The sequence below is a fragment of the Lampris incognitus genome, chromosome 7 (assembly GCF_029633865.1).
Source record: "Lampris incognitus isolate fLamInc1 chromosome 7, fLamInc1.hap2, whole genome shotgun sequence".
Taxonomy (NCBI): Eukaryota; Metazoa; Chordata; class Actinopteri; order Lampriformes; family Lampridae; genus Lampris; species Lampris incognitus.
This window is the reverse complement of record NC_079217.1, coordinates 27,283,324-27,307,293: the sequence shown is the minus strand read 5'-3', so window position 1 is coordinate 27,307,293 and position 23,970 is coordinate 27,283,324. Positions and strand designations below refer to the sequence as shown.

Here is a 23,970-nt window from a genome sequence, read left to right as displayed (position 1 = left end):
TCCCTCTGTGTCCTACTTTTCTCCCCGCAAACAGTGGTGTTAAATCTTTAACTCTGGGAGCTGAATTTAAGCAGTCAGCCCACTCCTGCACTCACTCTGTCACCATCTCACCAGATTTTCTCCACCTCAGACATTCAATTGAGGATGTCTGTGTTATAGTTCTAGAAACACCTCCCTTTATTTCTGTTCTCATTAGTATGCCGGGTGAAATTGTCATGGTGTTCTTCCTTTGGTCAAACTACCCACCCCCATCATTCACTACCCAGCCTGTGTTTTCCCCCTCTTAGTCTTGCCATTCTATTAACCCCATCCTTGCCCTCTTCTCTTATTCTCTTTTTCTTTCTGCAAACATGACAGACCTATGAATGGTTGAATGTAATGATGAGGACAGCTTTCAGCCTTGGTCTGCCCTTTCTTTGCTCAATGTAGGTGCAACAGTAATTCTAATCAAAAGCCAGGTTTATTCAAACTAGGTTATGGAGCTTGGAAGTCAGTTATATGAGTTACCTCAAGCATGGCATAGAGATGTTATTTCTTTCCATTAACACCATGCTTTTCAGTGACAAAGATCTTAGGCATTTTTCCCAGGAAAAATGTAATCTTTAATAATGAAATGAGACAAATTTCATCTTCACTTGCTAATGCGTGAAAAATTGCCAACCATGTTGTGTTGTGGTAGTGAGCTGGTATTAACTGACTGCATAAGTTTGTCATAGTGTTACTGAAGAGACCATGTGATTCCAAGCATATAGTAGCACCATTCCTCTCTAGGTTAAAACACCCTTGTATTGCTTATCATGTAGCAGTCTGCACTTTGTGAAGCACTCCCCAAACCCCAAGTATATCCTGTACAGGCTTCCCATCCTAAGGTCTTCAATGGTCATATCATCTGTATTAGCTCGTGGTGCAGGAGTGTGGTTCCCTGTCCAAACAAACTTCTTAGTGTATATGTAGCCAATTTGCTCTGAAAATACATTTTAAGATGGTTTGTGCTCATTGTCTTTTGAAAACAGAAAATAACGCTGAATGAGCACAAAGCAGCCCTTAGTAGTGTGTTTAGACCGTGCTGCCAGTGTTGGATAGTGCTTGGTAACCCACTACTAAAGCACCAGGGCTGGAGTTGGTGAAGCTCAGTAAAATGGGTTCAAGGGGAGTAAGGCAGACTTGGCAGCAGGGAAATTCCAAATCAGGCAGAAGGATTTTGGAAGTGGGGCAGGGGTCTCCTGTCACCGTCTGCCCAAAATCGCCCCGCCCCAAGGGAAGTACTGGGAAGGGCTTATCCCTACGTGGCAACCCCTTCTGTCTCCTTGAAAACCAGCAGAATAACCGAGCCCTCCCAGTTGAAAGAATCAGCCACACTACTGATGTTTACCAGTTTAATCCCACTGTCAACACCATACCCTTTGCAATAGACTGTCTCTTGGTTTGTATCGGTCTCCACATTTGTATAACTGGTATCAACAAAAGTAACATGCTACAGAAGCTTTCTTTTGATATAAAGGAGCTTGGAACTCACTGTATATGTATGGAACAGCAGCACACAGATATATATTCAGAGCTATGTGCTATTAATATTGAAGACAACCCTCAATGTAGAGGTTTAGATTGTACTCTGTCTGCTTTTTAACCAAGTAGTGTTGGTTACCAACAATTAATTCATTGCTAGCCCAAGTGTACCATTTTTGTGACAATTGTAATTTTGGTGGAAAAAAACATTTTCTTTCATCCTGGGATGCTGGAATTTTCTGCAGTGATGGTTTATTTTGGGGGCATTTCTGTGGCCTGAGGGGAATTAATTTGAGAGAGACAGCTGATGTGTGTGTGTGTGTGTGTGTGTGTGTGTGTGTGTGTGAGAGAGAGAGAGAGAGAGAGAGAGAGAGAGAGAGAGAGAGAGAGAGAGAGAGAGAGAGGAGAGAGAGAGAGAGAGAGAGAGAGAGAGAGAGAGAGAGAGAGAGAGAGAGAGAGAGAGAGAGAGAGAGAGTGAATGACACTGGTCAGGTATATATCAGCATTTGGTACTGACTAACATTTACTTTTCTATTTGCATATAACTTTCATATCTTCTCTTTTGCCAGGTGTGGGATTATGAGACGGGAGATTTTGAGCGCACACTGAAGGGCCACACAGACTCTGTGCAGGACATCTCCTTTGACCTGACCGGGAAACTGCTAGCATCCTGTTCTGCAGACATGACTATCAAACTGTGGGACTTCCAAGGCTTTGAGTGTATTAGGACCATGCATGGTGAGAAGAATAAAGATTTGGTATTTTGGTTCATGAAGACACAGCTCTCCAACTGCAACAGGATGATAAATCAGTTGGTGCCAGACAGATGTGGCTAGTTGAAAATAGTGATTCGTCATTAGACGTTAAGGCTGGAGATATACTTGATTTACTTTAACAACGCATTCGTGTGCACATGATGGCTGCTTCACGTATCCTGAGTCCGTTTCGAGCATTGGTTGTACATGTCCTCAGAAATTAATGCTACACATCCGCAAGATGCAGTATGCACATGAACGGTAGGGGCAGTGTAGAGGCAGTATGGGGACAGTGGCACGTCAGTGGTGACAACAATGGTGGAAAGTTTTCAAGACAATAGACCCACAATTGCCTGCATCTGTATGATGTGTCATTGCCGCTGCACTCTGACAAATATGCTTGTCAGAATACCTGGTGTGAGGTCAGTACAATTTTAGAAGTTGATATGGAAACCTGCAAAAATAAATGGAAACAAGTCTATTTTTGCATGTTTCTCTTATGGATCTAAATACTATCTTTTTTTCTTCTTTTTTTTGTCGGTGAAGTAGATTCATTTCCTGAGAAACTCATGTTGTATTTGCAAAATGTATTGTTTGAAAAAATGTTTGTCAATAAAGTAAATAAATAAATAAATCCGAGACCGTTAGGTCCATACACGGCTAAAAATATAGGGTCAGTACAGTGCTGATGCCGTCCCCCCCAATTGTACTTGGCCAAGTACCCTATTTTTCAAGCTGTCCTGGTCACTGCTTCACCCCCTCTGCTGATCCGGGGAGGGCTGCAGACTTCCATATGCCTCCTCTGATACATGATTGATTGATGTGGAGTCGCCAGCCGCTTCTTTTCACCTAACAGTGAGGCGTTTTGCCAGGGAGACGTAATGCGTGGGAGGATCACACTATTCCCCCCAGTTCCCCTAACAGGCGCCCCAACCGACCAGAGGAGGCGCTAGTGCAGTGACCAGGAAACATACCCACATCCGGCTTCCCACCTGCAGACATGGCCAATTGTGTCTGTAGGGACGCCCGACCAAGCGAGAGGTAACACGGGGATTCGAACCGGTGATCCCCATGTTGGTAGGCAACGGAACAGACCGCCATACCACCCGGACGCCCCAGTGCTGTGTTTTGTCTATTTATATCCTTAGTTCTTTGGTGTGTCCTCGTTCACGATGCAGCTGGTTGTCTATGTGAATGCGTGGTTAAAAATTAAGTATATCACTAGCCTAAGGTGGATTTTCCACAATGTGTCTTAGATAGTTGCTGATATGAAAACAACTGTTTGGCTCAGGTGGCATATATGCCTGGCGATGTGTACATATGTACATGCTCGTGGTGTCTTCATTTTGGTTGGTACATGAATGAGTTGGTTGGATCTTTGTTGGAATGTAACCATGATCCACTGAGATTTGAAGGGAGCTTTCAAAATGAGAGAACTGTATTAAGTTGTGGATGGTGTAGTCAAAGCACAGATTTTAAATTGTACATGTATGTGATGGTTGAGCTTAGCTTATGTGCTAAAAACACTGTTCATTATCGGATGTGCTACTGCACAAACCTGGCGAAGCTGTAAAATCTGCTTTAATTCATAGTAATCCAAGCTTCATAGATTTCATAGCTGATTCTGCCAAACAGGCTCCAGCGTTAACTATCTCATTTCTCTTAACACCCTCTCCCAATATTCTCCTACTGGCACTTGGATTCATCTCGCTTTGGAGTTTATTAATTTACAGCATCTAGTATTAAACTGTTGGAGGCCAATTTTGAGAAGCTTATCTCTATCTTTCTTATCTGAGAATGTGGAGGTGCCATCCCTCATGTCATCATTGAAACAGTCCTCAGGCAGTACCCCCCTCCATCCTAATTGCCCAGCAAATTACAGTGGTGCAGTCTACATTTGCCTTTAGGTGATTCATACCTCTAAAGCTTTATACCTTGAAAGCTTTATTCAACAGCTGCACAACTGAATTGAACATTAGTAATTACATGTAGCCTGCTGCTTATAACATTATTTTATCCCCCTCAAAAACCAAGGGCATCATTTACACAATACAAAATAACTTCAAATACAGTAGTATAACATTTTAACCTAAAATTAGAAGTAAACCAAAAAAGTACATTTGCTGCTGTCATGGCATAGGCTACATACATCAAGCTAGTGTTTAGGCATAGTTAAATTTTTATGCACAAACAAGAGCTGGTCAACATGCTCTGGGGTAAGATTGCTCCTCTGGGCAGTAATTATATCCCCTGCAGCTGAGAACACATGTTCAGCAGCAACACTTGTCCTTGGCGCATATAAGTGCTGCTTGGCCAATTTAACAAGGAAGGGGTACTCAAGAGCGATGTTCTTTCTGCCAGTCCAAAGGGTTTTCAGACAATGGCAAAGAAGCAGCCTCCTTTTTTCTTTTTTCTTTTTAACTCATCCTCTTCTTTGCCAATGGGGAACTTTATTGGTGCCTTTCTGACATCCCCCAAAGTGTTACCAAATAAATCAGCCAGGGCACAGCTTCTCTTAGGATGTGGGGGACCCTCTGGCACCTTTTCCTCTTCAGCAGGCTCCTATTCCTTGACTAAACTAAAGCATAAATAATTTCATGTGTTTGTAATTTATTTGCAATTGACCTTACTTGGGAACGCTGCTGAGCTGTTGCTGCATCTTCAGTTATCACTCTTTTGAATGTTTCTTGCCTTTCATCCTCTGACAGGAACAGCAGTGCTTTGAATTGTGGATCAATTGTTGATGCGATGTTAGGTGTGGTCATCTCCTGCTCCCCTGCATACCTTTGCTTTAGGTCTTGGTGAATGGTCTCTGATGGCTTTCACAAACAGAGCATCACCAAGGCTTTCCTGGGTGGCTTGCAAAAGCTGTGCATGTAGAGGGGCTATAACAGAGAGTATAGGGTTACTCTGGTCTGACATAAGACATGTTACCACCTTGACTGGCTTCAGAGTTTGAACGAACGCTTCAGAATAGGAAATGTCTGACTTGGTGAAGGTGTTTATTTCCTTCTTGCTTTTTCTTACGTCTAGGCAAAGCAGTACAGCGATAACTGCTGGCTGTTGCCCCAGAAAATGTCCGACCATATCGTAAGAGCTATTCCATCTTGTGGATATGTCCTTAGTCAGTTTGCGCTCCGGAAGGTCCAGTAACTTTTGCTTTTTCTTCAAAGCATGGAGGCCTATGGCACTTCTGTGGAAGCATCCAGTTACCCATCACACTCATCCTAGTAGTCGTGCCATGGCTGGCACCTTCAGTGCGTGTTGCAAGGCCACTTTTAATGTGTAAGCATAGCACTTAACATGGAGACAACTGGGCAGCAACAGCCATATTAGCCACATTGTCTGTGACTGCCAGCTCTTTGTTGGTAATTTCCCATTCCTCTACAGTATTATTAAGTAGCTCTGCCATGTTTGCAGATGTGACTGTTGTACACGACTCTAGTCTGTAATGTAGTGCGCCGTTTTTGTCACATAGGACTCAGTGGCCCTTGATGTCCACACTTCACATTTCAGAGCAACTTTTTCAGCTTTACTCAGTGATTCCTTAACTTGTGACTTCACCTTGTTGTAGATGTTGGGTAGGGCTGTGTTGGGGAAAAAAAGCGTCTTGGTGGTATGACATATGTTAGCTCTAAAGTGTAAATCATATTACAAAAACCTGTATTTTCCATGACACTGTATGGCCTCAGATCTTTGCATATAAAATGAGCAGTTGACGTTGTGATGCGTTTTGCTTTATCTGAGCTGCTAGGAATCTTGTTCAAACTTGTGTCCAGTGTTCGTTGTTGGCTGCTAGCAACAGGTTAAGCTTTCTCCGCCGCCTTGTCTATCTCAGGATGGTGTCAAGCAATATGGGCCTGTATGTTAGTCATATTACCCCAATACTTAAATTAAGCGTGACACAGTTTGCATACAGCATAGCTCATGCCCAACTCCCCTTTACCACTTAAATTATGAAAGCCAAAGAACTTACATACATTCAATTTAAACAGAGGATAAGCAGCACGTATCTCTGGTATGCCTTCCACCATCATCGTTATTTCTAAACAAAGTTAGCAAATAATTCACTCCTACCACACGGGATGCTGTGCTGCCTGCCAATGTGTGAACCTGTAGGATTATAGAGGAACGGAAACGTTTCACCACCTCGAATTCAAACGTATTTATATTAAAAATCCATTAAAAAAATATTTTGGAGTCAGTGTGGCGATACATGAATCACTGCACAAAAGAATCGCAATACATAACTGAATTGATTTTTTTCCCTCCCCCCATCTCTATTAGGTTAAACCTTGTAAAGTATAAGCGCTTTGCAATATCTGCTCTGCAAAACGCTCCAATAATTTCACAAAATTGCTTGCCTGTAGAGCAGATATGAATGAATATGAATGAAGATATAAACGAGCCCATCCAGCCCCCAGACAAGTAACACTGACATACTTAAATCCATGTTTCATGTTGGAGTTGTAAATCCAGACATGCATGTAAATCTTGCATTTTCAGCATGCAAGCAAGATAATTTTTCTGGTTGCTTATCCTTTTTTAATGGAGGTGTAATTTACACCATGTTGGTGAGAGCTGGCACACTTTTCTCAGACAGGGTGTGTTTACATTGTCTAGAAAAACACTCCCGAATGCACCGATCACTCACTTTAACTCCTGAAAAATTGAATCCACTGTTTTATTCTAACCCCCACCCCCTTCCTCCCCTTCTTTACTCTTCTCCCTGCTTTCACTCATTCCCGTGCTTGTGACTCATCCCCCTCTGTTTTTTCCCCTACTCCTCTTTTCTCCCCGTGTTTCTCATCCCTTCTGTTCCCCCAGCCCCCATCCCCCTGCTGCCCAGTTGTCGCCCCCAACTTACCGGGCCGTCTGTTTTGGTGGAGGAGATTAGTGCCGATTTGGACAGCAGTTTAATTATCCTCTTCACCACTAGATAGCAAGTTCCGTGTAGCTGGCTGGTGCCCATTGGCAGACCCCACCCAAACACCTACACACACACACACACACACACACACACACACACACACACACACACACACACACACACCCCTTTAGAACATACTTGCTGTTTTTCCTCATATGTTTAACAGCTTAAATACGTCCTTGTGGTCTGGTTAATTAACCGTCTTCAGCACCTTGTAACCCTGAGCAAATTGGCTATCTTACTCATCATTTAATTGGTTAATTAAGCTCAGACCCCAATTTGATTTGGTGACTCAAGACACAAACAGAATTGGTTAGTAAATTTTTAGGGGGATTCCTTTGTCCAGTTTGGAGTAAAAGAAGCTGTTTTGCTTGTGTAATGTTGTAATAATTGACACTTTATACTCTCCTAAATTGCTGTTTGTTAAGTTGCTGGTTGACAACCAAATCTTGTTGTTAAATGTGTTATATTTTACTCTAATTTAATTCTAATGGAGTGAGGTTGGGGGTGTTAGATATTTACTTTGTTGTAATCACTAGCATTCTGCAATCCATGCTAATCTGTAAATCGTAAAATGCTTCTGTAAAGCCAAAATATTGCAGACAGCATCTGCAAGCTATAAATGAGTTGTGGCCAAAATTTCAATGGCTTTTGTCTCTTTTTATTTTCCAGGTCATGACCACAATGTTTCCTCTGTAGCCATCATGCCCAACGGAGATCATATAGTGTCTGCCTCAAGGGACAAAACCATAAAGATGTGGGAAGTGGCAACTGGGTATGTACCATCTATTCAAATGTTGTCCAGACAATCATGTTTGTTTACTTGTTTCTTCAGTATGGTGTAATTGGATCAATTATAACATAGTGCTAATACTTCCTCACCTTTCTTCATCCCATCAGCTATTGTGTGAAGACCTTTACAGGTCACAGGGAGTGGGTCCGCATGGTGCGACCCAACCAGGATGGCACGCTGATCGCCAGCTGTTCCAATGACCAGACAGTGCGTGTATGGGTGGTGGCCTCCAAAGAGTGCAAGGCTGAGCTGCGGGAACATGAGCATGTAGTCGAGTGCATCTCATGGGCTCCTGAGAGTGCCAACCCCACCATTTTGGATGCCACAGGCACTGAGGTAAAAGACTGTTTTCACTCCCCCCTAGACCAGACTCTTAACATCTTCCACTCAAGTAGGAGCCCTCTTTGGTGCTACCTTAACAATGTAGTTAAAGGCTAAAAAAAAAAAAATCCCAGTTTTAAACATAATCTCATTATATATGTTGTAGGGATAACACACCTTTAGCAGCCATAATATTGACCAGTGAGTTTCTGAAACACCACCAAAATGGTTTCCACTGATGATGTGACTGGTTGACAATCCATGCATGTGAAAATTTATTTCCTGATTTGCTGATAGGTTGTGGTGTATGTTAAGATGCAAATAACATTATCTTGTACAGCTTTATGTAGCATTGTTATTCAAATTTTCTGATACAATGCAGCCTATTGGAAGACCGGGAAGTAAAATGTCTGTGAATGTTCGCATTCATCCAGGTCATGGTTATCCAAAGGAGTTGAATCAAGTGCAACTGGACTTGGTATATATCCGTGAAGATGTTTCGCCTCTCATCCAAGAGGCTTCCTCAGTTCGTGCCTTTCTGACTAAACGAAGCTAGTCTGACTGGCTGGTGATGAGACTCAGAATTTATCCTCTTGGAGTCGTTGTCAGAGCTATAGATGTCCATGGCTCTTTGTGTTCCGATGTTTACCAGCGCCCGTCGCTAACAGAGCCATAGATATGAGTGGCTCTTTTGTGTACTGATGTTTGGCTGCGCCCGTCATTATCGGAGCTATTGATTTGCGTGGCTCTCCTGTGCTCCGATGTCCAGCCGCGCCCGTCGCCATCGGAGCTATTGATTTGCATTTGTTCAGCAGCGACGGTTGTTGGGGGTGTTAGTTTCGACTTCATTATTCAGTGGTCATGAGAGTTGTTGGAGCCGTTAGTGACCGACTGTTGTTCTTGGAGGCTAGGCTTCTTGAGTCTCCTGGGTAGAGATGAAAGGACGGCATTGTACGTGGGAGATAGGTGGTGTCTGAGTCTCATCACCAGCCAGTCAGACTAACTTCGTCTAGTCAGAAAGGCACGAACTGAGGAAGCCTCTTGGATGAGAGGCGAAACGTCTTCACAGATATATACCAAGTCCAGTTGCACTTGATTCAACTCCTTTGGATAACCGGGAAGTAAGCTTTCACATTCACGGATTGTTTCGATGGTGTTTCAGAGAGACACAGAAGACCGCTCAGTATTTTGGCTGCTAATGGATTTTTATCCCTACAACATATAGAGAGACACCGTTGAACATTGTGATTGTTTCCCTTTATGAGTAGGGCAAGAACAGCCAGGAACAAGGGGAAGGCAGTTTGGCCAGTCACCCTACCCCATACCTTGACCGTTAGTTATGAATGTCTTTTTGTTACTCTATTTCAAATCACTCATATGCTTGATATACTTAAAGATATTCCCATGCAAAGCTTGATTCCCATAGTTTTAAATTGGATGAGATTGGCTGTGAATATCCTATGTGACTAAGTAGTGGTGATATGTTCATGTGCTTTTCATTTAGTGAAAACAGGACCAACATGCAAGTCCTCAGTAATTTATTGGACAGATCACCATGATATTTATTTGCCCATTTGTTCACCATTTGACAAACATTGTTAACCTACATTACTGGATGATAAAGAACCTGGTCGTTTACTGAATGACTAGTCATTGTATTGGGACTTACCAGAAACATCTTCTAGAGCCAGTGAGACTTATAGTAGACTTGTAAATGCCTGTGAAATACCATGAAATGAATGTGTGTGTGTGTGTGTGTGTGTGTGTGTGTGTGTGTGTGTGTGTGTGTGTGTGTGTGTGTGTGTGTGTGTGCGCGCGCGCGTGTGAGTGAGTGTGTGCGCGCGTGTGCGCATACGTACACAAACAGCAGTGCCATGGCCTAAGGTCAGCTCAGCTCAGTCTCCCTTCACTCCCCACACCTTGTGATCGAGCATGTCCAATTCTAGTCTCTTCTGTATAACACTGGTCCTTACAGCAGGAGCCACACCTCACCCCCAGCACAATTAAAGACAATGTTCCGCTTGCACAGAAGCCTTCTTTGTTTTGCATTTTTAAACCCCATTTCTGTGCATATTTTGACCAAATCTGGTATAAGATTGCCAAGTCAAGGAATTGGTGAAATTGTCAACGTGAGACTCATTTCAAGCCAGAGAGAATTGACAACAAAGATAACTGCATGCTGTAGTCACATACATTAGACTACTAGTCAGGTTTATTTGTTTAGCCCAAAATCACAAGGCAATCCCAAAGGGCTTTACAAATAGTAAATGATCTTCAGTTTATGGCCAGCTGGATTAAAAGTGGTGTGTGCACAGCCCTGGCTTCTTTTGGGTGCGGAAATTATGATAATTTGCTCTTCATTTAGCTGAGCAAGTTCAGGCAGACTGATTTCTGGATTTCTGCTGACAACAATTATATGGTCACAGTTTGCAACCAAATGCAACTCATTTAGAAATACTACTCTTCAGTGCTTGCAGGTGTCTTCCACTGTTGTCTGAACCTGTTCTTCCCTGATGCAGACGCAATTATTAGGCGTGTAATGACTTAAGTTACCGGTGTGTTTATACACAAAACCACACTGTGGATAGGAGGATACTTTGCTCATTCCCCAAGAAAAAATTAGTTATTTTCTAGACAAAAGCACTTTTTAAATCTCAATGCCCATGAGGAAGAAGCATTTTATGTGCTTTTAGTTTGTCCATGCATCACAGTCATTCAGAGTACACAGCATAAAATCAAAACATATTTTGAATAGAAGCATGAAATTGATTAAAAAAACAAACAACATATATATGATTTTTGAATGCGTAAACATTTGCCCCGTTGGGCTGTGTTGAAGCCCATTTAGAAGATTCAGCAAAGTAGTAAGCTTCTCAAAATGAAGCAATCGATGCAGTTTTTGTCTGTACGATTCTAAATGATCTCCAACAATGTATCAGTGAGGTCTGGATTCAAAAACATGAACCAATCCTTTGAGTGCTTACAAATGAATACTTATGATTTATTTTATGGATCTGAAGCCTGTCTATTTAAATCAATAGATATATTTTTATTGATCCCTGTAGGGAAATTTTGTTATTGCCCCCTCCAGGGAAGTCAGAGTACAAGGTCAGCCACAGACCAGCACCCCTTTTAGAGTTGATTTGAATTCAGAGTATTGATCAAGGATACTTAAACAGAGAGGATTATTGATAAACCCAGGTTGTCAGAACAAGCCTGTATAGTTTTTCAGTAGCATGTTTACAAATCAGTTGTCTGGTGCCATTTATTAGCAAACCCTCCATTCAAAGCAACATACAGTTGCACATCTAAAATGTAGCCCTTCTCCTGATGTGGAAAGTAGTATTCTGTTTGTTGTCTAATTTGCTTCTGGTAATGTGTGGTATATCAAAGGAAAATGCATCAAACTACATGGGCAGACACAGTTGAACTGGTCTTGTGTCATTACCAATTTTAAGTTGAGTTAACTGTATGTTATAATTAACTGTTTCACCAGACCAAGAAAAGTGGCAAGCCTGGCCCCTTCCTGCTGTCTGGATCTCGAGACAAAACCATCAAGATGTGGGATGTCAGTATTGGCATGTGCCTTATGACTCTGGTGAGTCACTAAAAAGACATTACATTCATCTCAACTGGTCAACTGCATTTGTTTAACCTAGTGCTAGTAATCTAACAACCAAGATTTTAAGCAATTTTAGTTTTGTAAAATAATTGAATTTTATTTTATTTATTTTTGTTTGTTTACTTTAACTATGGCTTTTATAAAACACATGTTTCTATAGGTTGGCCATGACAACTGGGTTCGCGGGGTGCTAGTCCACCCTGGAGGCAAGTTCATTGTGACTTGTGCAGATGACAAGACTCTAAGGATCTGGGACTACAAGAATAAGCGCTGCATGAAGACCCTGTGTGCCCATGAACATTTTGTTACCTCTCTGGGTAAGAAGCTCCTCAACCTAACTCTTCAGCAGTCTTGGAAAACGGCTCCAGCCTTTCCTTTGTTTTACTGCTTGGTCTCTTGAGGTGTATCAGGAAGATCGCTATTCCTTTTCCAGCCTCAGGTGGATCTTACCAGAACTTCCTCTCGGCAGAGCAGAGGTTACACAAAGCTGCTTAAAAGAGCAGTTGAATGTTTTTAGTGTGAAGGAGCCCAAGCATCTCCAATGGCAGTTTGTTCTGTGTCCTGGGGTTTGCTGGCAGCTGGGGTTTAAGAGGTAGATAAACGCTCCAGGATTTTCCCATCTCCCCCTTAATCAAAACTTGGTCTTTTTACTGGATCAGAGCTTGGAAACTCTCCTGAGAAGCCTTCCTAGCTCTACAGCCAGGTCGTCTTGGCAAGCTCTTTGAAGCCTGGTCCTCTTAAATCCAGACTCAACCAGAGAGAGGGTATCGCTTTAAGCTATTGATGCGATGATTTCAGAAGCTTTGTGGAAAAGACAAAGCACCTCTTTTGGTCTTTTGTTTTGTTGTTTGTTTTGTTTTGTTTTTTGTTTTTTTTTCCTCTTCTTCCTTTGCCTCCCCCTCATGTGTAGTAGTGTGCATCTATCTATAGTATCAAAGGCTTTGTCTCACTCTCATGAACCTCTCAGAATGAAACTATTAGGTCAGCTTGGGCATCTTGGATTTCCAAATTGATTTATAATATAAATTGATGACTAATAATCTTAATTATGAGGAACGGTTGTTTTGAATCTTTTATCTTAATGAAAATATAACCTATTTTCCTTTTTTAATGCTTTGTGCTATCTTGTTTTTTTCCCTTAGATTTCCACAAGGCTGCACCCTACGTGGTGACTGGGAGTGTAGATCAAACAGTAAAAGTGTGGGAGTGCCGCTGATTTGGACCTTGGAAGATCAGACCACCATCCCAATTATACACTTGCTATTTTGGATCCCACCAGCCTACCCCTTCCCTCCCTTCTCATTCCACCTTCTCCAAAACCCCACCCACCAATCTTTATCTCCTCTGGCTGCACTCACACAACATGGTTCTTTACCCGTTGCTCTCTGGTCCAATAACTATTGTCCTTCTATGTAAATTATTCCTGGATGTAGATCGAGCTATTAAATGTTACACAAAAAAGTATTCTTGCATGGTAATCCAAAATTGTATACTGTAAATTTACATAACGTTGTCTAGAAGTACCATAGGTTTAACACGGGGCTGGCCGTCTGTCATGCAGCCTTACTGACCGAAGGCAGATGTTTTTGACTGGGTGTAAAATGTAGGGCACTAAAAACTGATAATTTAAGAAATGACAGTGTCGTTCTTTATGTGTAAGATTTATATTTGTCTGTCTATTTTTTTATTTAGTTTTTTTTTCTCTTTTGTTATTTTTCCTCTTCTTTCACTGTTGTAGTCTGTTGGTGCCTAGCTTGGTGAACTTCTGAGAGGGGAGAGGCAAGAAAATGGAAAACTGTAATCCCTTGCGTGAGATAAGACCTTTTGTTGGGCTTTGTTAATGGAATAATCAGTAGCTTTGTAACATCACTTCTCAATGTGCATACCATTTCTCTTCATTTGGAATCACATATATATCAATGGCTGCATATATGAATGTGTCAGTCTGTTGTCTTTGGTCCTGTGGGGTTGAAAAACAACTTTGAGCTCTTATCAAGTGGTGGATCGTATAAGGGCAGGAAATCCCTGATAGGCTTTAGATAGATCATCCTATTGATAAATCCTGCTTCGTATTCAAGGAGTCTAAAAAAATGTTCTTCACTAACTTTATGAATAGCCATGCTAAACTATACTGGGGACATCAGTCTAGTGAGCTTGTATGTTTAATTTCAGTTGGGACACAAATACAAGTTTCTGCTACCGCAAGTACTGCCCCTTTATCCGTTAGGCTGTTGTCATTGAGTAAACATGGATTTCAGTAGCACCTGAGCCTTGAATGACTCCAAGGATTACGTCTCTTAATCTCTAGCACTTGATAAAGACCTTAGATGTGTTCCTGTTTGTGAGATGCTGCACTATAATGTCGCAGATCTTGCTGATATCCATTGAACTGAATCATCTCTTCCTTTCTTGTTCCTTGACTGATCAACTTCTGCTTTCTGCTTAGCTGTGTTTACTGCAAGAATTATATGAAGCCATAGGTGCTCAGGAGTCCCATGGCACCTCTGTTAACCTACAAATGCAAGGATGGGCAAGTCTTAGCCTTGTGTTACATATGCCAGTCAAAAAGGAAGTCTTGACAAGGAGTCAGAGTTGACCCCTTGGTTTTATTTCTGGTATGTGCAAATATTTGATTACTGAGGGGAAAGTGCTGTGCATAGTATAAAGATGGTTTTTGACAACATAGCAGGTTTTTGTTATATGAAGAGCGAAATTAGCTTGTTAGTATTTGAATTGACAAAATCTGTAATATCGCCCCAGAGAATGAACTCAATGAGGATTGAATAGTGAAAAAATGCTAGCTGCAGACATGCTATGTTATGTGGTCTGTGCAGATGTTGCTCTATGTAGAGGGGTTTGATAGTGATGTTTGCTGCACTGTGAAGAGCTGTTCACCGTTAAACTGGGGCTTTGGTTTTTGACAACAGAGGGTCTTGGCTCAGGAGGATGCTAAGGCCTAAGTGGTGACACGCTCTACAGGCAAACACCTCAGATCAGCTCAAGTATAAATGTCTCCTGAGTGGGTTTCTCGCTTTTATTTTTATCATAAAACAAGGAAATTTTTGAGAGAAGGAAATTTGCTTACCCGGTTTTTACTGGACACCAACCATTCCATTCTCCAGAAAAGAAAAACATCACATCTTGTTTCTAACTGAAGAAGGCAAGATGATGTGTTTATCTTTCATATTCCTGCTCATACTAGAGCTTTGGTCTTGTCAAAGACCAAAGAAATAAGCTAAAAAAAATTAATCTACTAATCAATGCATAAAGAGATCATTTTTTTCATTAGCCTTTTCATTCCAATTCCATTCTTTGTTTATAAAGAATGCCACTGCTTAACTGATCTTATTATCAAGCTTTTTTGCCAAGTTTTCTCTGTTCCTGTGTGTACTGGGTGTAGCTACTTGTGGCGCATCGTCTGGCTAGTGTAAGCCTAATGTGACCTGGTGATCCAGCACTGCTGCATGTAAACCTGAACCAGAGGCAGAGCTGTCTGGTGGGACCAACTGGTCAATACAAACATTGTCAGTGTGGGAAAAAAAATATTTTTCTGATGCAAAACGCAATGAGCAAGAGCCTAAAGAGCCTAGGCTAAACACTAGTTGGCCAGATTGGCAGGTATTTCAGGTAGAGATGCTGCCGGTTCCTGGAGGCAGGTGTCTCTACATACATTATGTACTATGCCAGTTGTGTTGTTTTTCAAGGACACCAGACAGACTCCCTACCAGGCAGATCAGCTGGCTTGATGACCGCAAACGACTCTGTTATGTGGTTGTGGAAAGACTGGTTTTGTTTGTGTATGTGATGCTATATGAAGGAGGTCAGACCTACAGATGAGCTGCCTCCTTCTACTGTAAAATGCGAAGGGATTGTGGCAGACTCGGATGTTCCAAAGGAGATCCCCGCTCCTTCAGGGAATACCACTAATGTCTCCCTTTAGTGCCCCACCCTCCTTGTACAAAGGTCTGTTTTCTACAAGTTATGTTCTGTCATCATTTCCAAATCAAAGATGTTGGGTGGAAAATTGCCACTGATTCTATTTTTCCTTTTACCAGTACTTTGTAGTACAAATTGGCATGGCCATTACAAATGCCAAGGTGTTAAATGTTTTAGCTGAAGCCAAAAATTAAGAGTTCTTAGTACAATCCTTAGCTTGAGAATTCAGACTTTGTCTCTTCTTTTCAAGACTTACTGGACCTTGAAAATCCCTTTGTAATTGGCTGATTTTAAGGTTAGAATATCATATTCATATTCTAAACCACACCAGACAATTGAGATCAACATTGCCTATGGTTTAAGAACAGCCACCCTTTTCCTGATTTCAATGATTAACTTGGTTTGATAAATCCTTAAGGATAATGTGCTGTTGCTTTTAAGAGTGAATGAGCAACAATTCAGCATATGTAACGTGGCCTGTAAAATGATTCCCTTTTGCCATTCGCAGGTCCCAAGCAATCCCTATGCTGCACTGGCTTGGTGTTTGAAGGGACTAACAGACAAATTTGCACTGTCTGCTTGTCTTTCTGCCAGCCTCAAATCCACCTGTCTACTGTAATCTACCTTGTGAATAGATTGAGGGCTTCAGACTTCACAAGCTCGAACAGGAGTACTTCTTTTGCTTCCATGGTCTCACTCTTCACAAAGCAAATTGTTAACAATATATCTGGATGTCATTATTGTTTGCGACATAATAAAAGAAAAAAATCTTAACGTGTGGTTCTGGTTATTTTGGGGGTTGGCTTTGCATAGGGTTGCCAACTCCTTGAAATGGAAATAAGGAACAGGGGACAAGGGACGGGGGTTGGATGGACGGGAAGGCGCGGACATAACAAATATAATGTGCCTGACACCACACACGCACATATATCAACACGGATACAGGAAAAAAGATCCGTGTTGATATTCCGCTCCTCATTAGTCGAGCACTCACACCATTGACTGTTTAGGGGGAAAAAAACGCTATACATATATATATGTGTGTGTGTGTATGTATATATATATAGATATGTGTGTGTGTATATATATATATAAAATAAGGAACGATTCCTTATTTTAAGGAACGGTTGGCAACCCTAGCTTTGCAAATGAATGTTTTCTGTGCAGTGTGTGTTTCACAACTCCCAACTGCTTGTAAATTGAATGCCTTCGGGCTTGACGGTGGTACGAGCTTTAGCAAAGTCAGTGAGCCACAGGAAGTTGAATCAGTTCATCTGGATAGAAAGCGTCCGGGTAGCGTAGCGCTCTATTCCGTTGCCTACTAGCACGGGGGTATGCGGTTCGAATCCCCGTGTTACCTCCGGCTTGATCGGGCGTCTCTACAGACACAATTGGCCGTGTCTGCGGGTGTGAAGAGTAATTGGCCAAGTACAATTTGGGGGGGGGGGATTCATCTGGACATATTATGGATGTAATAATAATGGGACACATGCATGTAGCGTGCGACGTGACGTGACGTGACGTGACGTGATAAGCTTCGTCGCACGGTAGTGACGTCACGGTCTCAGAAGCGGTTGCAAAATGAGACGCGTTTCAACAACGTGTGCCTCTGCCCCAGTTGATTTTATGTGAAGTCCGGCTTCATTCACAGCAAGAATAACTCCCTTAAAGGTAGGCAGGCTTAAAAATTGCAACCACTAAATTTACGTAAATAGCCTTAGCTCTTTGTTCGGTATAACGCTGCGGAAAACCAATAGCAATGGATCTAGCCAGCTAATCTGTGTAACCGAGTTCAGTCGAAAGCGAAATTCACTCCTTTACATGAAAAAAGATGTTGGTTAGAGTCACTAAACGTAATTCAACCAAGTGAAATTTGTCCTTTTGTTGTAGTTTTACAGACGATGCACTGCTTTTACAACGTTACCAGGACTTCGGAAAAAGTTGCACACGTTCACAATGGGTAGATTAAATGCGCAATAATGCGCGTCATGTGGATATCGTATTTTTATCCTGTTGATTGATTTTTAAGATGCGCAGCAGTTGTCATTGTTTGTGTCTTCGGTTGTTGTTCCGCGTCATTCGTCTTTGCCAAACTGAATTCTTCCAAACTGTCCTTCTTAAGTGCAGGAAGTATGGCTCTGAACAAGTCTATGCATCCCCGGAACCGTTACAAAGACAAGCCCCCAGACTTCGCCCACTTGGCGTCCAAGTATCCAGACTTCCAACAGCATGTACACACTAGTCTCACTGGCCGGCCCACGTAAGTAATTTAGACTGTGCAGTGTGTATAAATGTTTTTCCTTTTCTTTTTTTTACTCACAAACCAGTCCAATTTTTTCCTCAAACACCTAAATGAAAAGTTAAATCCGACGAAGCAAGCATGGTTCACCCTAAGGCCCATCAAAGTATTGCAGGGGCAGATGCGGTGATCCATTCATTATCCAAACCACTTATCCTGCTCTCTGGGTCGCGGGGATGCTGGAGCCTATCCCAGCAGTCATTGGGCGGCAGGCGGGGAGACACCCTGGACAGGCCACCAGGCCAACCCGAGGGCCAGATGCTGTGATATGAAAGTTTAATCTTTCCGAAGTGATGAATTGGATATTGTTAGATAAAGATGTTGAATTGTTACCAGAAATGCAGAGACTGATTAAATGCCTCACTTTCTGCTGTTTGGAACATGTTTTTGACGTGCAAGTTCAAGTCTACGTTAGAGTCCTGTACAGATCCCTATCTTTCCTTTCAGGGAAGATAAGTCCAATTATGAGGCAGTATGTGTGTCCAATAGATTCTTTGTGGCAGTTCGTGGTGATGGGATATGGCACCAGTGAGATACACAATCCATAAGACGATTAATGCGAATCAGTTTTGGAAACAAATACGTTAAATGCAAAAGAACAGAAAGAGGTCTGTCTACATGTGTCAGATTTTATTTGCTGTAAGATCTAATGCTGCCTGTTGATCAGGAGGCTGATTGAAAATGCTTTAAAAGTAGCTGTGGCTATCTCCCCAATATCAGTTTTGTAAAATGCAGTAATACCATGTTGAATGCAGCTTTTATCAGAAAACAACTTCACTTTTAAAACAGTAATTTTGACCACAGTCATTACGCAACAAGTCATTCTACTACTACTACTACTACTTTCGGCTGCTCCCGTTAGGGGTCGCCACAGTGGATCATCCATTTCCATTTCTTCCTGTCCTCTGCATCTTCCTCTGTCACACCAGCCACCTGCATGTCCTCCCTCACCACATCCATAAACCTCCTCTTTGGCCTTCTTCTTTTTCTCTTCCCTGGCAGCTCCATATTCAGCATCCTTCTCCCAATATACCCAGCATCTCTCCTCCACACATGTCCAAGCCATCTCAATCTTGCTTCTTTTGCTTTGTCTCCAAACCGTCCAACCTGAGCTGTCCCTCTAATATAATCATTCCTAATCCTGTCCTTCTTTATCACTCCCAATTAAAATCTTAGCATCTTCAACTCTGCCACCGCCAGCTCTGCCTCCTGTCTTTTCGTCAGTGCCACTGTCTCCAAACCATATAACATAGCTGGTCTCACAACCATCTTGTAAACCTTCCCTTTAACTCTTGCTGGTACCCTTCTGTTGCAAATCACTCCTGACGCTCTTCTCCACCCACTCAACCCTGCCTGCATGCTCTTCTTCACCAATCTTCTGCCTTCCCCGTTACTTTGGACAGTTGACTCCAAGTATTTAAACTCATACTCCTTCTTCACCTCTACACCTTGCATCCTGACCATTCCGTTGTCCTCCCTCTCATTCATGCCTAGGTATTCCATCTTGCTCTTCCTGACTTTCATTCCTCTTCTCTCCAGTGTATACCTCCAGCTCTCCAGTCTCTTCTCAGCCTGCACCCTACTCGCTACAGATCACAATGTCATCCGTAAACATCATAGTCCACGGAGACTCCTGCCTGATCTCGTCCGTCAACCTGTCCATCACCAGTGCAAACAAGAAAGGGCTCAGAGCTGATCATTCCAACCACACACCTCACTATTGTCACACTTCCCTCATACATATCCTGCACCACTCCTACATACTTCTCTGCAACTCCCGACTTCCTCATACAATACCACACCTCCTCTCTCGGCACCCTGTCATATGCTTTCTCTAAATCTACAAAGGCACAATGTAACTCCTTCTGGCCATGCTTAAACAATCTAATTAATTTCTCTAAATCTACAAAGATACAATGTAACTCCATCATCTCCATGTTTAAACAATCTAATTTAAAAACTCCACTGCCATCTCTCCTAAACATCTCCATGCCTCCACGGGTATGTCATCAGGCCCAACTGCCTTTCCACTCTTCATCCTCTTCATAGCTGCCCTCACTTCATCCTTGCTAATCCACCTCACTTCCTGATTCACTCTCCCCACATCATCCAACCTTCTCTCTCTCTCATTTTCTTCATTCATCAGCCCCTCAAAGTACTCCTTCCACCTTCTCAGCACACTTTCCTCGCTTGTCAGCACATTTCCATCTTTATCCTTGATCGCTCTAACCTGCTGCACATCCTTCCCAGCTCAGTCCCTCTGTCTAGCCAATTGGTACAAGTCCTTTTCTCCTTCCTTAGTGTCTAACCTGTCATACAACATACGCTTTTTCCTTTGCCTTTGCCACCTCTCTCTTCGCTTTACACTGCATCTCCTTGTGCTCCTGTCTACTTTCTTCATCTCTCTGACTATCCCACTTCTTCTTTGCCAACCTCTCCCTCTGTGTACTTTGCTGTACTTCCTCATTCCAACACCAAGTCTCCTTGTCTTCCTTCCTCTGTGCTGATGACACACCAAGTACCTTCCTAGCTGTCTCCCTCACTGTGTCTGCAGTGCTTGCCCAGCCATCTGGCAAGTCTTCACTACCACCCAGCGCCTGTCTTAACTCTTCCCTGAACTCCACACAAGTCTTCCTTCTTCAACTTCCACCATTTGATCTTCGGCTCTGCCTTCACTTGCTTCCTCTTCTTGGTCTCCAAAGTCATCCTACAGACCACCATCTGATGCTGCCTAGCTACGTTCTCCCCTGTCACCACCTTGCAGTCTCCAATCCCTTTCAGATCGCGCCTTCTACATAAGATATAGTCCACCTGTGTGCACTTTCCTCCACTCTTGTATGTCACCCTGTGTTCCTCCCTCTTCTTGAAATATGTATTCACCACAGCCATTTCCATCCTTTTCGCAAAATCCATCACCATCTGTCCTTCCACATTTCTCTCCTTGACACCATACCTACCTATCACCTCTTCATCACCTCTGTTCCCTTCACCAACATGCCCATTGAAGTCTGCTCCAGTCCCCACTCTCTCCTCCTTGGGTACCCTCTCCACCACTTCATCGAACTTACTCCAGAATTCTTCTTTCGCTTCCATCTTACACCCAACTTGCGAGGCATATGTACTGATAACATTCATCAATACACCTTCGATTTCCAGCTTCATACTCATCACTCTGTCTGACACTCTCTTCACCTCCAGCACACTCTTGACATACTTTTCCTTCAGAATCACCCCTGCCCCATTTCTCCTCCCATTCGCACCATGGTAGAAGAGTTTGAAACCACCTCCTATGCTCCTGGCCTTACTCCCCTTCCACCTGGTCTCTTGCACACACCGTATGCCTACCTTTCTTCTTTCCATCATATCAGCCAGCTCTCTCCCTTTACCAGTCATAGTGCCAACATTCAAAGTTATGACTCTCACCTCCACACTCCTACCCTTCCTCCTCTCCCGCTGTCTGTGGACATGCCTTCCCCCTCTCGTTCTCCTTTGCCCAACAGTAGCATAGTAGTTTCCACCGGCACCTTGCTGGCTAACAGTACTGGTGGTGGTCGTTGGTAACCCGGGCCTTGACCGATCCAGTATGGAAATCGTATTTATGATCTGCATATTTGATTTGGCAAAGATTTTACACCGGATGTCCTTCCTGACGCAACCCTCCCCATTTATCCGGGCTTGGGACTGGCACTAAGAATGCACTGGCTTGTGCATCCTCAGTGGCTGGGTTGTTACAGAACAAGTCATTAAGTACTAGTTATTAGTATTTCTTAATAGCTCACCTGATGTTACTTATTAATCTGTTAGTACACCTGCTGCATAAGAGGTTGTTTCTGTGTTTTTCTTGATGATGGTTTTAGAGAAAAAGCAAAAGCCTCTCATTTTTTTTTGGAATAATTCTTATATTATCTTATATTATCTAAAATGGCAGGCGCCACCCAATGACTGCTGGGATAGGCTCCAGCATCCCCGCAACCCTGAGTAAGGATAAGCGGTTTGGATAATGGATGGATGGATAGTGTGACTCCTGGTTTCTTTTACTTTCTGTGTAACCTTTTGTCATATACAAAATGTCAGTTATAATATGTGCATTTACATTATCTGTCCAGATACATTTGGGCATTCTAAACAAGAGATATTGATCAATTTTTAATTCTTCAACCAATGTGGCTGGAGAAAAAAAAATTGTTAGTCTCTCCTCTAATGTCATAATGACTGGCTTAGCCTATTCAATTACAAAGTATTAAGCAAAGAGAATATAGCCTAACAATCAGACATGTTTCCTTCCAAGTACATAAATTCATTCAATATTTGACATTGAAATTACCTCCTCAAGATATCAAACCATCCGTCTATTATCTGAACCGCTTAGCCTGCTCTCAGGGTCGTGAGGATGCTGGAGCCCATTCCAGCAGTCATTGGGCGGCAGTCGGGGAGACACCCTGGACAGGCTGCCAGGCCATCACAGGGCACACACACACACACACACACACACACACACACACACACACACACACACACACACCCATTCATACCTAGGGACAATTTAGTACAACCAATTCACCTGACTTACATGTCTTTGGACTGTGGGAGGAAACTGGAGCCCCCGGAGTAAACCCACGCAGAACAAACCATTTTTTCCATCAATACAGCTAATTTGTTTTTATGTATAATTTCATTGTGGACTGACAATGAGACACTATTAACTAGGTTTGCTGCCAGCCATGTGTAATTAAGATATAGTATTTGACAGACACGTTGCCACATATACATGAACAAAAGAGGGTTCTCCTTGGCTACAAAATAAAAAAACTTCCATTGTGCTGTTGGATGTTTATTTTAACTTGTCAGGAAAATTCCACTGAAGTACTGAACCCATCACACACACACACACACATATATATATACACCTCTGTCTCCATTCCATCATTGCTGCTTGTTCAGGTTTGGCCAACAGCATGAGGAAAAGGGCCAGCACAAATGATTAAAGCCAGAATTGTCTCTCTGTTTGTGCCTATCCACTCCCATCTGTTTTTTGTTGGGTTTTTTTCTACCTGATAGAGGGGTTTGCTAAGTGTTTCTGAGTTGATATTCAAATTGACCCCCAATATTTCTGAAGCATTACTATGTCGGTCATTGGTTCCCTGAGGTAGTCGTTTGTTTGGGTGTTTGGCCTCTGTCTGCCCCCACTGATCAAGTATTGATTTCTGCTAGTGCTCTCTCCCCCGCTGTGTGCCCGCTACTCGGCCTCCTTTTCCAACTGTCTATGTAAATAGCAAATACCAATTCTAAGTGAAATGCCAGCTTATTTAAGAAGAAAAAAAAAGGGGAAAAAAGCCTCTTTAATGCACATTAAAACATAGCATCAGAATGTGATTTTTAAGATGGGACTTGTTCTGTTAGACCACTTCTTGCATCCTTTGCAGCACGTAACTACCTCGGAGTCCAGACAAGAGAACAAAGGAAAGGTGTCTGGTGAGATTAGTCGTGCTGATGGCCACCAGTGCACGCTCACAATCGCCTACCTGTTCAGGGGTGGGGGGAGTGGACAGAACAGTCAATTCAATTTGTCTGTGCTTTTGTGTGTTTTACGTTTTTGTTCTCCTGTTTCCATCCATCCCTATTTTCTCTCTCCATCCCTCTATGTATCCCGTCTCTGTGTGCCAGAGTTATGGGTACAGACTTATCAAGTGTCCTGTGTAGCCAGGACACCCTGGACACCTCTCCAATTTTAGAGCCGACACATGTCCCGGGTGTGCAGACATTAGAAACACCTGATCTCTAAATGAAATAGGCTGAACACGTGAATCG

At 42.6% G+C, this 23,970-nt stretch overlaps 2 protein-coding genes across 2 annotated transcripts in view; both read left to right on the top strand.

Annotated features, from left to right (window-relative positions):
* The window catches only part of pafah1b1a (platelet-activating factor acetylhydrolase 1b, regulatory subunit 1a), a 97,352-nt gene extending 80,721 nt beyond the window's left edge, over window positions 1–16,631 (top strand). Inside the window, exons 6-11 of the mRNA XM_056283322.1 lie at window positions 2,076–2,244; window positions 7,864–7,966; window positions 8,092–8,320; window positions 11,802–11,903; window positions 12,088–12,244; window positions 13,070–16,631. Coding sequence (XP_056139297.1) covers window positions 2,076–2,244; window positions 7,864–7,966; window positions 8,092–8,320; window positions 11,802–11,903; window positions 12,088–12,244; window positions 13,070–13,143 — 834 coding nt within the window. The 3' untranslated portion in view covers window positions 13,144–16,631. The remainder of the gene's footprint in view (window positions 1–2,075; window positions 2,245–7,863; window positions 7,967–8,091; window positions 8,321–11,801; window positions 11,904–12,087; window positions 12,245–13,069) is intronic.
* Window positions 16,632–17,417: 786 nt separating this feature from the next.
* Window positions 17,418–23,970, top strand: part of mettl16 (methyltransferase 16, N6-methyladenosine) — a 44,323-nt gene continuing 37,770 nt past the window's right edge. Inside the window, exons 1-2 of the mRNA XM_056283886.1 lie at window positions 17,418–17,534; window positions 17,986–18,123. Coding sequence (XP_056139861.1) covers window positions 17,996–18,123 — 128 coding nt within the window. The 5' untranslated portion in view covers window positions 17,418–17,534; window positions 17,986–17,995. The remainder of the gene's footprint in view (window positions 17,535–17,985; window positions 18,124–23,970) is intronic.